Source organism: Adiantum capillus-veneris, chromosome 15, assembly GCF_014529385.1.
Source record: "Adiantum capillus-veneris isolate H3 chromosome 15, ASM1452938v2, whole genome shotgun sequence".
NCBI classification, from domain to species: Eukaryota; Viridiplantae; Streptophyta; class Polypodiopsida; order Polypodiales; family Pteridaceae; genus Adiantum; species Adiantum capillus-veneris.
In genome coordinates, this window is record NC_140945.1 from 111058798 (window position 1) to 111070171 (window position 11374).

General features: G+C 43.4%; 1 protein-coding gene across 3 annotated transcripts; it reads right to left on the reverse strand.

Moving 5' to 3' along the window:
• Positions 1 to 333: 333 nt before the first annotated feature.
• Positions 334 to 3842, reverse strand: LOC147441272 (pentatricopeptide repeat-containing protein At4g33990-like). 3 transcript variants are annotated; one of them, XM_086482955.1, is made up of 2 exons: positions 3515 to 3652; positions 334 to 3431 (listed from the first exon to the last, which is right to left on the reverse strand). In XM_086482955.1, the coding sequence occupies exons 1-2, from the start codon at positions 3519 to 3521 to the stop codon at positions 1438 to 1440; spliced, it is 2001 nt and encodes a 666-aa protein (XP_086339081.1). In that variant the 5' UTR covers positions 3522 to 3652; the 3' UTR covers positions 334 to 1437. The 3 variants fall into 3 exon arrangements, with proteins under 3 accessions (XP_086339081.1, XP_086339082.1, XP_086339080.1); XM_086482956.1 differs by having other exon boundaries at positions 334 to 3327; positions 3411 to 3534; XM_086482954.1 differs by having other exon boundaries at positions 334 to 3842.
• Positions 3843 to 11374: the final 7532 nt, after the last annotated feature.

The window sequence follows — 11374 nt, forward strand, 5'->3', positions numbered from 1 at the left end:
CCAAGTGGCAACATCATGAGAAGAGAGCTTCTCTAGGGCACTGCATCCAGCAAAGAGCGTCCATGTCCCCAGCACAAATTGTTCCCCCAACAACCCCTTTTTCAAAATCTCTGCATTGTTTTGAGAGAATCCTGCCAAAGAGACAAGAAGAGAGCTTCTCCAGGACAATTTTCATCCAGTAAAAAGCACTCCACTTCGCATACACGTCCAACAAAGCACGAACCCACCCAGGTTGAAGCCCCATCAATATCTGTGCATGAACTTTGTTCCGCTTTTCCATGGCTCCAATTGCAGCACAGGCTTTGCGCATGCACAAATAGGTCGAGGATGTCCTCATACTGCATTATTTGAGATAGTCCAGAGCCTGTTGTTATCGCCTTTTTGGCATTATCCTGCAATCTGCAACAAGGGCAGCAGTACTCAGCACATTATAAATTGTTTCACACATTTTACCTTTGATGATGGCCTGTGCTGTATGTTGCTTGTGTGAGGCCTTGCACCGCTGCCGTGCTCCCCTGGTTGCTAGCTTTTCATTGCACATGTAGCCTTGGTTGCTGCTCTTCTAAGGAATCCTCCCTCTATGAAGGCCACTTTGGCAATGGCTGCTCATTCAGACCAATCTTCTTGTCTGACCCTCTTGAATGGCGACCTTTCTGCTCTTCAACTTATGGTGGCATTGGCAGATGAGACCCCAAGGGTGCTTCCTTGCCCCCTTCACCCACTGCATCAACAGCTATCTTTCTTTGCTCACACTTTCAAAGCCTGAAGGAATATGTTTGAAGAAGTGTGGAGTCTCTGCTTTGAGTCGCTTTGTTTTGCACATTACTCCTGTTTTCTTGGGTGCTGTAACCATTTGTTTGCGACTTCTGGAGTCTTTGCTTTGCATGTGCTCTTGGCGTATTTGATAATTTGTATCTGGATGCTAATGAGCGCAGCCTGGATACCTCCTGATTTGCACTATTTTATTGGGCAGCTCTTTTTTAATTAGTCTGATGGCATGGTGAGCCTAGCTTTTGTGATAACAGGCCCACCCAAGTCGAGAGATCCTGCTGTAGTGGTGAAAGTGGCCAACTTCAACAAAGTCAACTTTTGAAGCTTCTTGTTTTAGGTTGCCTCAGTGCAGTTGTCGTTTTGCAAAACCGGTACCCAGTGCATGTTCTCACATCCCTGTCAAAAATAGACAAAAGAAACTCTGGTTCGAGCTGTAAAACTAATTCCCCATTTCCAGCTCCCATGCAATTTCAAAGCCATTTCTTATTCTGCTGGTCAATCTGTCACAAGAAAAAGCTGTTTCCTTTCTTCTGAGTCCTGATTGCTTCTGTTTATGTTTGCCATTTCCTGTGACTATGAAGATGAAGTCTGATTGTGCTTGAAAGTGGTCGCTCTGCGCACACCCTCAGGGAGAACTGTGACCGTTCTTACTAAAGCCCCTCTAGCTCACACAACAATAGCTTCATCATTCATCGTCTCCAGGAGAGTTGAAGCATGGATTTGAGACATGAAAATATAAGGGGGAGCATTATTTTTGTCCAAACTCACTGCCTCTTTAAAAGCTGTGTTTGCAAACGCGACATTTCCCCATTTCTTACATGCACCCAGCACACTGCGCCACACTGCAAGGTTAGGACAGAGAGGCATTTCTTGAATGACAGTGATAGCATTGTCCAGGTGCCCAAGACGGCTAAAAAGATCAATTAAGCTATTCTGGTGCTCAAGGCTAGGGTTGAATCCATAGTCTTTGCTCATGGCATCAAAGTAGGTTTGGCTTGTATGATAAAGACCAGTCCGACTGCATGCAGTGAGAAGCACCAAGAAAGTGATTAGATTTGGCTTTACACCTTCTCCTAACATTTTGTCAAAGAACTGGAAAACCACGTCACTTTCTCCAACTTGTGCAAACCCTGACATCAATGAAGTCCATGAAATTACATCCCTCACTGGAAGCTTGTGGAAAACATCATACGCTCGAGAAAGTGAACCACATTTAGTATACATGTCAATTAAGCTGTTACCGACGGGAAGATTTGATTCGAGCAATCCCTGCCTTTCTACTTGTTTATGTAGTTCTATACCCTTGTCTGAGGCTCCAGTGCTGCCACAAGCTTTTAGGCTGCACACATAGGTAGCAGCATTTGGAGAGACACCTGTATGTTGCATTCTATAAAGACACTTGAGTGCTTGCTCATCTTGTCCACTTTCAGCATACCCTGCAATAAGGGCATTCCAAGTCAACACATCTTTGTCTGGAAGTCTGTCAAAGACCTCTTGCGCTTGAACGAATGAGCCACATTTCCCATACATGTCAACCAGAGTGCTGCCGACCACGAGATCTGTCTCTAACATCCCCCGCCTATCAATCTCAGCATGGATTTCCCTGCATTTTTCTACATCCCCACTGGTGCCACAAGCTTTCAAGCTCCACACAAGCGTGGCAGCATTTGGAAAGATGCCTTCAAGTTGCATTTTCTCAAAATGCATTATAGCTTCAGTGTTCCAACCATATTCAGTGTAACCAGTGATCAACGCATTCCATGAGACGACATCTTTAACATGAAGCCTACCAAAAACTTCTTGTGCCAGCCTAAGCATGCCACATTTGGCGTACATGTCCACCAAGGCATTACCAAGAACAATATTACAATCAAGCAATCCCTGCCTTTCCACCTCTGCATGTATTTCTTGGCCATTGCCTAGTGCACCTATGCAACCAGAAGCTTTCAAGGAGCACACAAATGTAACTGCATCTGGGGAAAAACCACAAAGTTGCAGCTTCTCAAAACACCACAAGGCTTCCTCGCTAGGTCCATGCTCTGCATATCCAGCAATTAATGAAGTCCAAGATACCAAATCTGGAGCTGATAACCTGTTGAAAAGTTGTCGTGCCCTTCCAATTACGCCACACTTGACATACATGTCAATTAAGGTTCTCCCGACGAGAAAATTTTTCCCAAACAATCCTTGCTTTTCAATCTCTGCATGCATTTGTTCACCCTTTTCAACAGAGTCTTCACCACCGCAGGCTTTCAACATGCAAACGTATGTCACAGCATCAGGGACAACACCCTCTTTTTGCATGCGATCAAAACAATTGAAAGCCTCTCCACTAGGTCCATGATCTGCATATCCAGAAATAAGTGCAGTCCAAGATATGACATCTCGAGCAGGAAGCATCACTAACACTTGCTTCGCTTCAGCAATCAGGCCAAACTTAGTATAAATATCAACCAGGGTGTTGCCCACCTCAAGCTCCTTTTCCAGTAAACCCCATCTTTCAATGTCAGCATGTATTGCTTGACACTTATCGATAGAATTTACGCTCCTACAAGCCTTCAAGCAGCAAACCAATGAGTTAGCATCTGGGAAAATGCCTCTGTACTTCATCAGCTCAAAACGATTGAGTGCTTCCTCACCGAACCCATGTTGAGTGTATCCTGTCATCAAAGCATTCCAGCACACAACATCAGGAGTATCAAGCTGATCAAACACTTGCTGTGCTCTGTTAAGGAGTCCACACCTTGCATACATATCAATAAGCGATGCACCAATGTGAAGGGCTTTATGGACCAAGTTCAGTCTAGCAACCTCGAGATGAATTGCAAGGCCTCTCTCCAGGTCATTGAGCTTTGCACAAGCTTTTAAGTCAGAGGCGAAGACTCGTTCCTTGAGTTGTATCGAGTAACTTGGGTGCATTTCTTCATGCAACGTGACAGCCTTGAGTTGCATAAAGTAATTTGAGTGCAGTGATGTAACCAGCACTGATGAAATGCAGCGACCTTATGCTTGGAGATGACATCGCCAAAAGGTCGCTTCTGGCAGATACTTTGCTTTAAATCTTCAGCTCTTATTTATAGCCTTCAATTTCTTCTTTCATTTTCGAGGGCTTTTGCTGATCTACAGGGAATGGCATGGAAATTGGAATCTTAAGTTTTGCCTCATAGTGTTTCCAAAGGTTTTTGGGGCATGGAAATTGGAATGAGAAGCAAGGGTCGATCACGACCCGACCGGAAGTGTTCTTGTGACAACTTTCAACGTACCAATTCTGAAGCTCCGGACATGGAGACTCCCTGCATTGGTTTCAGAGTAGTCAGGGTGGGGGCCACAGGTAAGAGGACGCAAGAACAAGCGAAGGCTCAACAGAGAGGTCTTGCAGGCAATGATCCTTTGGATTGTGACGTGCTACGTTGTACCAAAGCTTTGCATTGGAATGGATCAAGTGCCACCACAGATGTTGTCTCATTCTCACCCATAGGTTCTCTGAAGCCCAGATGAGGGAATACGAGGAGGGTGATGCGTGGTCGCCACCCAAGAGTGGATGTGGAGATATGGTGCCCCAATCCATGTCATGAACACAGTGTTTTTTTTCTTTACATCTCAAAAATATGTCCGTGCAATATGCATGTACCTAATGTGGCATCTTGTGAATCGTGTGAGAGCTCCAGAAAGAGAATGGCTCAGAGAAAATACTCAGGGATTTAAGGATCTAAGCAAGTTGTTGTTGCCAGCTTCTGCAAGAAAATCACTAACGATGTAAAAGTAGATCTATGCAAATGGACTCCATCAACGGAAGTTGTAAACTTCTTCACTGCATAAACATTCCTAACCCTTCTTTTTTTGTGGTCACGTAATTCTTCTGTGCACTATTTAAATGTCTGTTAGAATAATTGATTTGAAAATCCATGTTGTTCTCTCCAAGCTATGCTAGAATGCATCATATAGCATAGGCTGATGCATCAATGTGGACATGAAAAATCTGTGTCCAATAAGGAGCTTTCAAAATTGGAGCAGAAATAAATCTCCGCTTCAATGTGTAGAATGCTTCCTCATATTCATTGGTCCACTCAAACTTTGTGATAAGAGAGTAGAGAGGTTTGACAATAATGGCATACATATAGATAAATCATCTATAGTATCTGCAATGGCCCATAAATTCTTTTACTTCCTTAACTTTTGTAGGCCTTGGTAGAGCATTAATCACTTTCATCTTCTCAAGACCCATAGAAATGTCGTTCTTGGACACGATGTGCCCTAAAATATTATTTCCATGTCTTACCATGAAGACACATTTCTCTGGATTTAAGTAGATACAATATGTTCTACATTTTTCAAAGATCTTTTTTAAGTGTTCTATGTGCTCATTTCTCAATAGAAAATGCATGCATAATTCATCCATGTATCTCTAAGAAATGTCTTAGATATTCCTTAAATGCATGACTCATCAACCTCTAGAATGTGGCAGGTGCGTTGGTTAGGCCAAACGGTGTCACTCTATAAGCAAATATGCCCCATTCTGTAGCAAAAGATGTCTTATGTTGATCCTCTGGCTTTAATGCAAGTTGGTTATATCTTGAACAACCATCAAGAAATCTATAAGCTTCCCTTCTTGCAGATCATCCTATCACATGATATGTAATAGGTAGGGGATAGTTGTCTCTTATAGTAGCTACATTTATCTGTTTGAGGTGTACACATAGTTGTAACTTCCTATTTTTCTTGGGTATTACCACAATTGGAGAAACACAATCTGTGTTCTCAATCTCATATATAAACTCTGCCTCCTTAAGCTTGTCTATCTCCTCCTTGATCTTCTTCACAACAAAGGTTTCATTGTACTTATAGGGACGTTGTTTGTGCGGTTTCACATCACTCTTAAGGGGTATCATATGTTGGAAGCTATTTGGATCTACGCCTTTAAGATCTTGATCATGCAAACACATCTTTATACTCTTTGAGAGTGTGGCTATCAAGATCTGCTCTTCCTCCTTTGTGAGGTCAGTGATAATGTATGTCGGATTTTATTTCTCTCTTGGTTCAGCTAAATTGATGCGCTTGCCTTTGTCAAGACCATTGTATGATGTCCCTAGTTCCTTAAGTTCTTTCATTTATTGCTAAACTATGTATATCTCTTGTAGTGAGAGGGTGCATTTAATTGATCACTATCTGAGTCTCCTTCACTCTCCATCTCTGTTGTCCAAACCTCTTTCAAGGTTTTCTTTAATTTTTGATATTCTCGTTTACGTTCAGTTTTTGTCATTCTCGATGATGTCTCAGTTGTGTATTTGGTTTTTGGTTTGCTTTGTTTCTTTAAATTTGTCTTTGTTGAAGCAGGTTTCGTATATCGCTATGTGATCTTATCCTTGACACAATTTGTTGCTCCTAAGAGCATCAAAAATTGTGTTTCATAAGAGTCATAGGTTTCCTCTCATCTGCTTTTGTTTTCTCACTTATTTTGTGCAATACCTTTCTTGTCTTTTGGATATTTGGTTAGGGAAATTGTGGAAGATCGCCTCTTTTTCTTTTGGTTTTGTTTCATTTTTAGAGCTACTCAATAGCTCATCCTTTGCATCTATTTCTGGAAGAACATCATCTTGTGAATCTTGGAATTCTTCCTAGTTTTTGTAGCACAGATCCCTAATGAAAATCTCGTCAGCTATGCATTGACTAGCCTTTTGCACATTTCAAGTACTCTTTGTAGCAATAGTTTTTATCCCTTTATGTTCCATTGGCAATGTGGTTATCTCTTCTTCTCCCACAAGATGTTGCTATAATCTATTCCACATACCTATAGGTCTCTCAACATAACCATCTACAAGTTTCAATTTCATCCTTATCTTTCTAAGAGCTGGTCTTCCCCATTTCTCCCGTATCTCTTTGGTGGCAATGGCCACTCCAACCCCACTATCAAGTATAGCAATAGCTTTTATCCCTTTATGTTCCATTAGCAATGTGGTTATCTCTTCTTCTCCTTCATAGTAATCACCCACCTTGTTTATAGGTATTGGTTTTGCCTTTGGTTTGTTTTGTGTCATTGTACCCATTTTTGGTTTGTTTCCTTTGTGCTCACTCTCCCCATCCCTTTTGCGGATTGATACTTCTGGTCTAGGGAAGTTTTGTTTTTCTGGCTCCCTTAGAGCTTGAGCTATCTCTATGAGCCTTTTGCACATTTCAAGTACTCTTTGGTTTGTTGCAGCTCAATTTCTAAGGTAGTTTTCTCTTTTAGCCTTTTTGCTTTCATTTTGTCTCATTTTGCTTTCCATGATTTTCTTTGAGTCCTCACAGGTATTCTCACATGGGGCATGGATTGCCCCGGGGCCTGATGCGTCTTAGAGTAGAAAATGATGTCTCTCCCTATGAAACTATCCTCAAAGGTCCCTACATCAAGGTGCAAAGATTCATTACAATTCAATGTAGCCAGTCTGAGTGCAATCCCACAGGTCTCACACCGTCATGCGGGGCGCTTCTCCAGAATAACGACTCATCCATCCCTATAGAAGGCCACTTTCCCCTTCTCCATCTCAAGCTGTCATTATCTCGAGCATAACTTCTTTCATATGAGCATGATGTGTGAGCGTGAGGTCATCTCCAACAAATATGCCCGTTTTCTTTAGTGTAGGACGCTTCTTCAAGAAGTCCTTGTTTGCCTCCATGGATGGGAACCGCATGATTAGAGCTCTTTCCTTTGAAGTCTCCCCATTTCATTGTGTCTTCTTCCCTACCCTTCATGCCTTTGTATGAGTAGTCTCACTACCCATCATGCGGAGAAGTTATTCGACTTCCCCTTCCACATCATTTCGGTCTTTTAGACCGGTTATTCGTATGTGCAGAGCTCTAGTATTCCTTCGCTACTCTTCTTCTAAATTCATGTTGATGATTGTAGGAGTGAGGATATATGTGGTTTCTTTCCCTTTCCCTTTATTAGTGACTTCTATCCATTTCTCGGTCTCATCCGCCTTCTTCTGTGCCTTCGTGATTACATCCACCCACGGAGACGTCTTTGTCCCATTCTGTTTCTCTTCCTCTTTGATCATCCGTACCTGTTCCTTGATGACCTTGATTTCCTCGATCACCAAGGGCTGGACTTCACCTTCCTCTAGTCCATTGCTTGCTCTATCAGCAAGCTCTCACTTGAGGGCTGAGACCTCTTCTTTGAGTGCTTGTGAACCCATCTTAAGTGCTTGTATCTCTACGTGCAGGTCCTCTTTCTCCTTCTTCCATTGCGTGCCTTCGTTGAGGAACATTTGAAGAAGGTTTTCCTTCTCCTTCCACCATCCTTCCATCTCTGCTTTCCACTCCTTCATCTCCCTTTCCACTTGTGTTATCTGCTTGCACACAAAAAAACCAATACAAAGAGATGATAATGGTGGCGAGTTGCTTTCAAGAAACTACACACAAAAATCTCATCTCTCTCTCTCTCTCTCTCTCTCTCTCTCTCTCTCTCTCTCTCGCATGCAGGCGCACATAGAAAGCACAACGTATCTTGAAGTGGTGTGCAACTGAGAAAAAATGGACCAACCATGAAGAAAGTGAGTGTTTTCAAAACAAGAATTACGTGAGGGAAAGATCATATCGACCTTGGGGTGCAACCATTGACCCCACCACCAAGATACCAAATAGGCCCAAACAATGCAGCCCAATCTTGTCTTTCACTCTATCGTTCTAGTTCAGCACAGCTCCATTAGGAGAGGCCTCCACACGAGGGAGACGGATCCCGTGTACACTGATGAGATATATAGGAAGCTATGCACTCAGGAGCCAGGACGACCACTAGATGAGATCATCCAGATTCTGACAGAGACGCTCCACGATGTAACATCAGAGGCATATCCCCACAGCCAGCCTACACACAGACAATCTGGGAGCATGCCTCAAAACACTTGGTATGATGAGGAGTGTAGAGAGATGAGGATCAGATTACTGAGGGAGGTGCTCATGGGTACTACTACACATAGACAATCACGGATTATTTCTTGTCGCCTAGTGAGAGGAAAGAAGAGGGCTTACATATCTCAACTAGAGCGTGATCTGTATCAGTTGTTTATGAGTCAGGACTCTAGTGAGGCATGGAGGCTTTTCAATGAGCACTCTCCATAGCCAGCCATCACTTCCACAAAGACATGGGGGAATATGCTATCATCTCTCTATAAAGCATCGGGGCAGCCACCTTTGCCTAACCCTCCAGAGGCATGCCCAGAAACATGTACTTTCCTTACTTCTGAGAGGGTAAGGAAATCCATTGACAAGATGAAGACAGGAAGAGCACATGATCATGATGGTCTGGTAGCAGAGCACTTTATCCATGCCCGAGATATGCTTGTAGAGCCTCTTTCTATGATGTTTAATAGAGACATGTACGAGGGTTTCCATGAGACTTGGAGTATGTCCACTATTGTGACTATCTTCAAGTAGGGAGATCCTATGCTTCCCGGCAATTACCCCACTCTGGCTAGGCTATATGCATCAATTTTGGAGCATGAGTTGAGTGGATGGGCAGAGAGAGAGAGAGGGCATACAGGCAGCAGGACAGGCAGGGTTCAAGAGAGGCTTCTCAACTCTTGACCAGATTTTGACACTCAGAGCCATTATTGAGGAGGGTAGACACCATGGTTGGCAGGAGGATATATTGTAGCTTTGTGGATTTCCGCAAAGCCTTTGATACAATGCCACGAGCCAGACTCATACGTAGATTGCAAGACATGGGGATGCCCACAGAGCTGATCTGAGGGATTTTAGCTTTATACATGACAGTGGTAGGACAAGTACGCACTACTCAGGGCATGTCGGACATGGTTCACTCTACCATTGGGGTGAAGCAGGGTTGTCCCCTATCGCTGACTCTCTTTGGGGTATATGTAGATGATTTTTTAGATTATGTACGTGTAGAGGGTGATAGAGGTGCTCAGCTTGCAGGGACATGGATTCCATTGCTATTATATGCTGATGATATTGTGTTGATTCAGATCCACCAGAGGGGATGCAGCGTCATTTGGATGCATTGCATGTATTTTCACGGGACAGTGGATTGTCTGTGAACCTTGGTAAGACCAAGGTAATGGTGTTTAACACCAGGACGCAGTGGGTAAGGAGGTCTGTCCCCACTCTTACATATGGTCGAGAGACTGTTGAGTATGCAGATACATACACTTATCTTGGGCAGTTTTCAGTGGTCCAGTATTTTTCCTGAGGCATGCAGCAGATACGCGATTGACCAGAGCCTATGCAGCATTGGGGAGACTTGAGAGGATATGTTCGCAGGTTCAGTTCTAAGAACCTCGGATAAAGCTTTGGCTCTTTGACACTTTGGTCACTTTGGCCATGCTGTATGGAGTGGAGATACGGGGCCCCTCAGTTGATCATCATAGCAGAGCTGACAGTACTGATGGATGGAGAAGCCCTTGGTGTCTATGATTTCCCGGATGATTAGGGCCAAGGACTGAATACCACATGACTGTTAGGAAATAAGACGTAACTAAATAGATATTTGAGTAGATTACTTAATGGAGAGAGATAGATTTCACACACAAGAGATTATAGATTATAGAGTAGAGAGAGAGAGAGAGAGAGAGAGAGAGAGAGAGAGAGAGAGAGAGAGAGAGAGAGAGAGAGAGAGTACACACGATATACGTGGTTCACCCAATGTGGGCTACGTCCACGAGAAATCAGCCACTCAATGGATTTAGTACTTCAAAACAAGAAGTAGTTTACAAAGGGATTATACCCTTAATAGAGCTCCCGCCTTGCTTCACTCTCACCACCTCACACTCACCTTGTTGCATCAACTTCACACTATCAAATGTGTGTAGAAATGGCCTCCTTTTATAGACCAAAAGGGCTGCCCTCTCTCATGAGAGGCAGCCATGTGTAGCCGCCCTTGTGTAGATAAGTTTAAATCGGACCCTCCAATCTGCCCATGTGTGGCCGCCCTTGAGAAGACAAGTCCGCTTTTGAATTCGGCCACCGGCCATTGACCTCCGACCACCGGCCACCGGGCATTGACTACCGGCCACCGACCAACCGACCAACTGATCGGTTATTTTTCGACCACTTTCCGACCATAATATTCCGGCGAGTGATTTTATTTTCCGGCAAGTTATTTTATTTTTTGGCGAGTTATTTTTTCTCATGCATGATGGCTTCTCCTCATAATGGGGGCCTTACAAATGTGCATTTTTACCACAGAAAATTACAAGGGGTAAATCAAGCTCCATACTTAACAATCTCCCACTTGGAGACTGATCTCCAGACCAAACCCGTGAGTGCTTTCCATCCTCGCTTCTTATCCTTGAATGTCGATTGAAGATGAGCAAAAGCTCAACTTCTCCTTGTTGACCACTTTTGTAAACATGTCTGCAGGATTTTCACTTGTATGCACCTTTCCTAGCTTTAGCTGTCCCTCTTCCAAAAGAGTGCGTATGAAGTGATATCTCACCTCAATGTGCTTTGTCCTTGATTGAAAGACTGAGTTCTTCGCAAGATGGATAGCGCTTTGGCTATCACTGTACAAGACACAATTGTCTTGTTTGAATCCAAGCTCTTCTAAGAATCTGTGAAGCCACATAATTTCTTTGCTTGCCTCCGTCATTGCTACATACTCTGCTTC

Coding starts and splice junctions, on each gene's coding strand:
- LOC147441272 (XM_086482954.1), bottom strand. CDS start 3,723: ATGCAACTCAAGGCTGTCACGTTGCATGAAGAAATGCACCCAAGTTAC.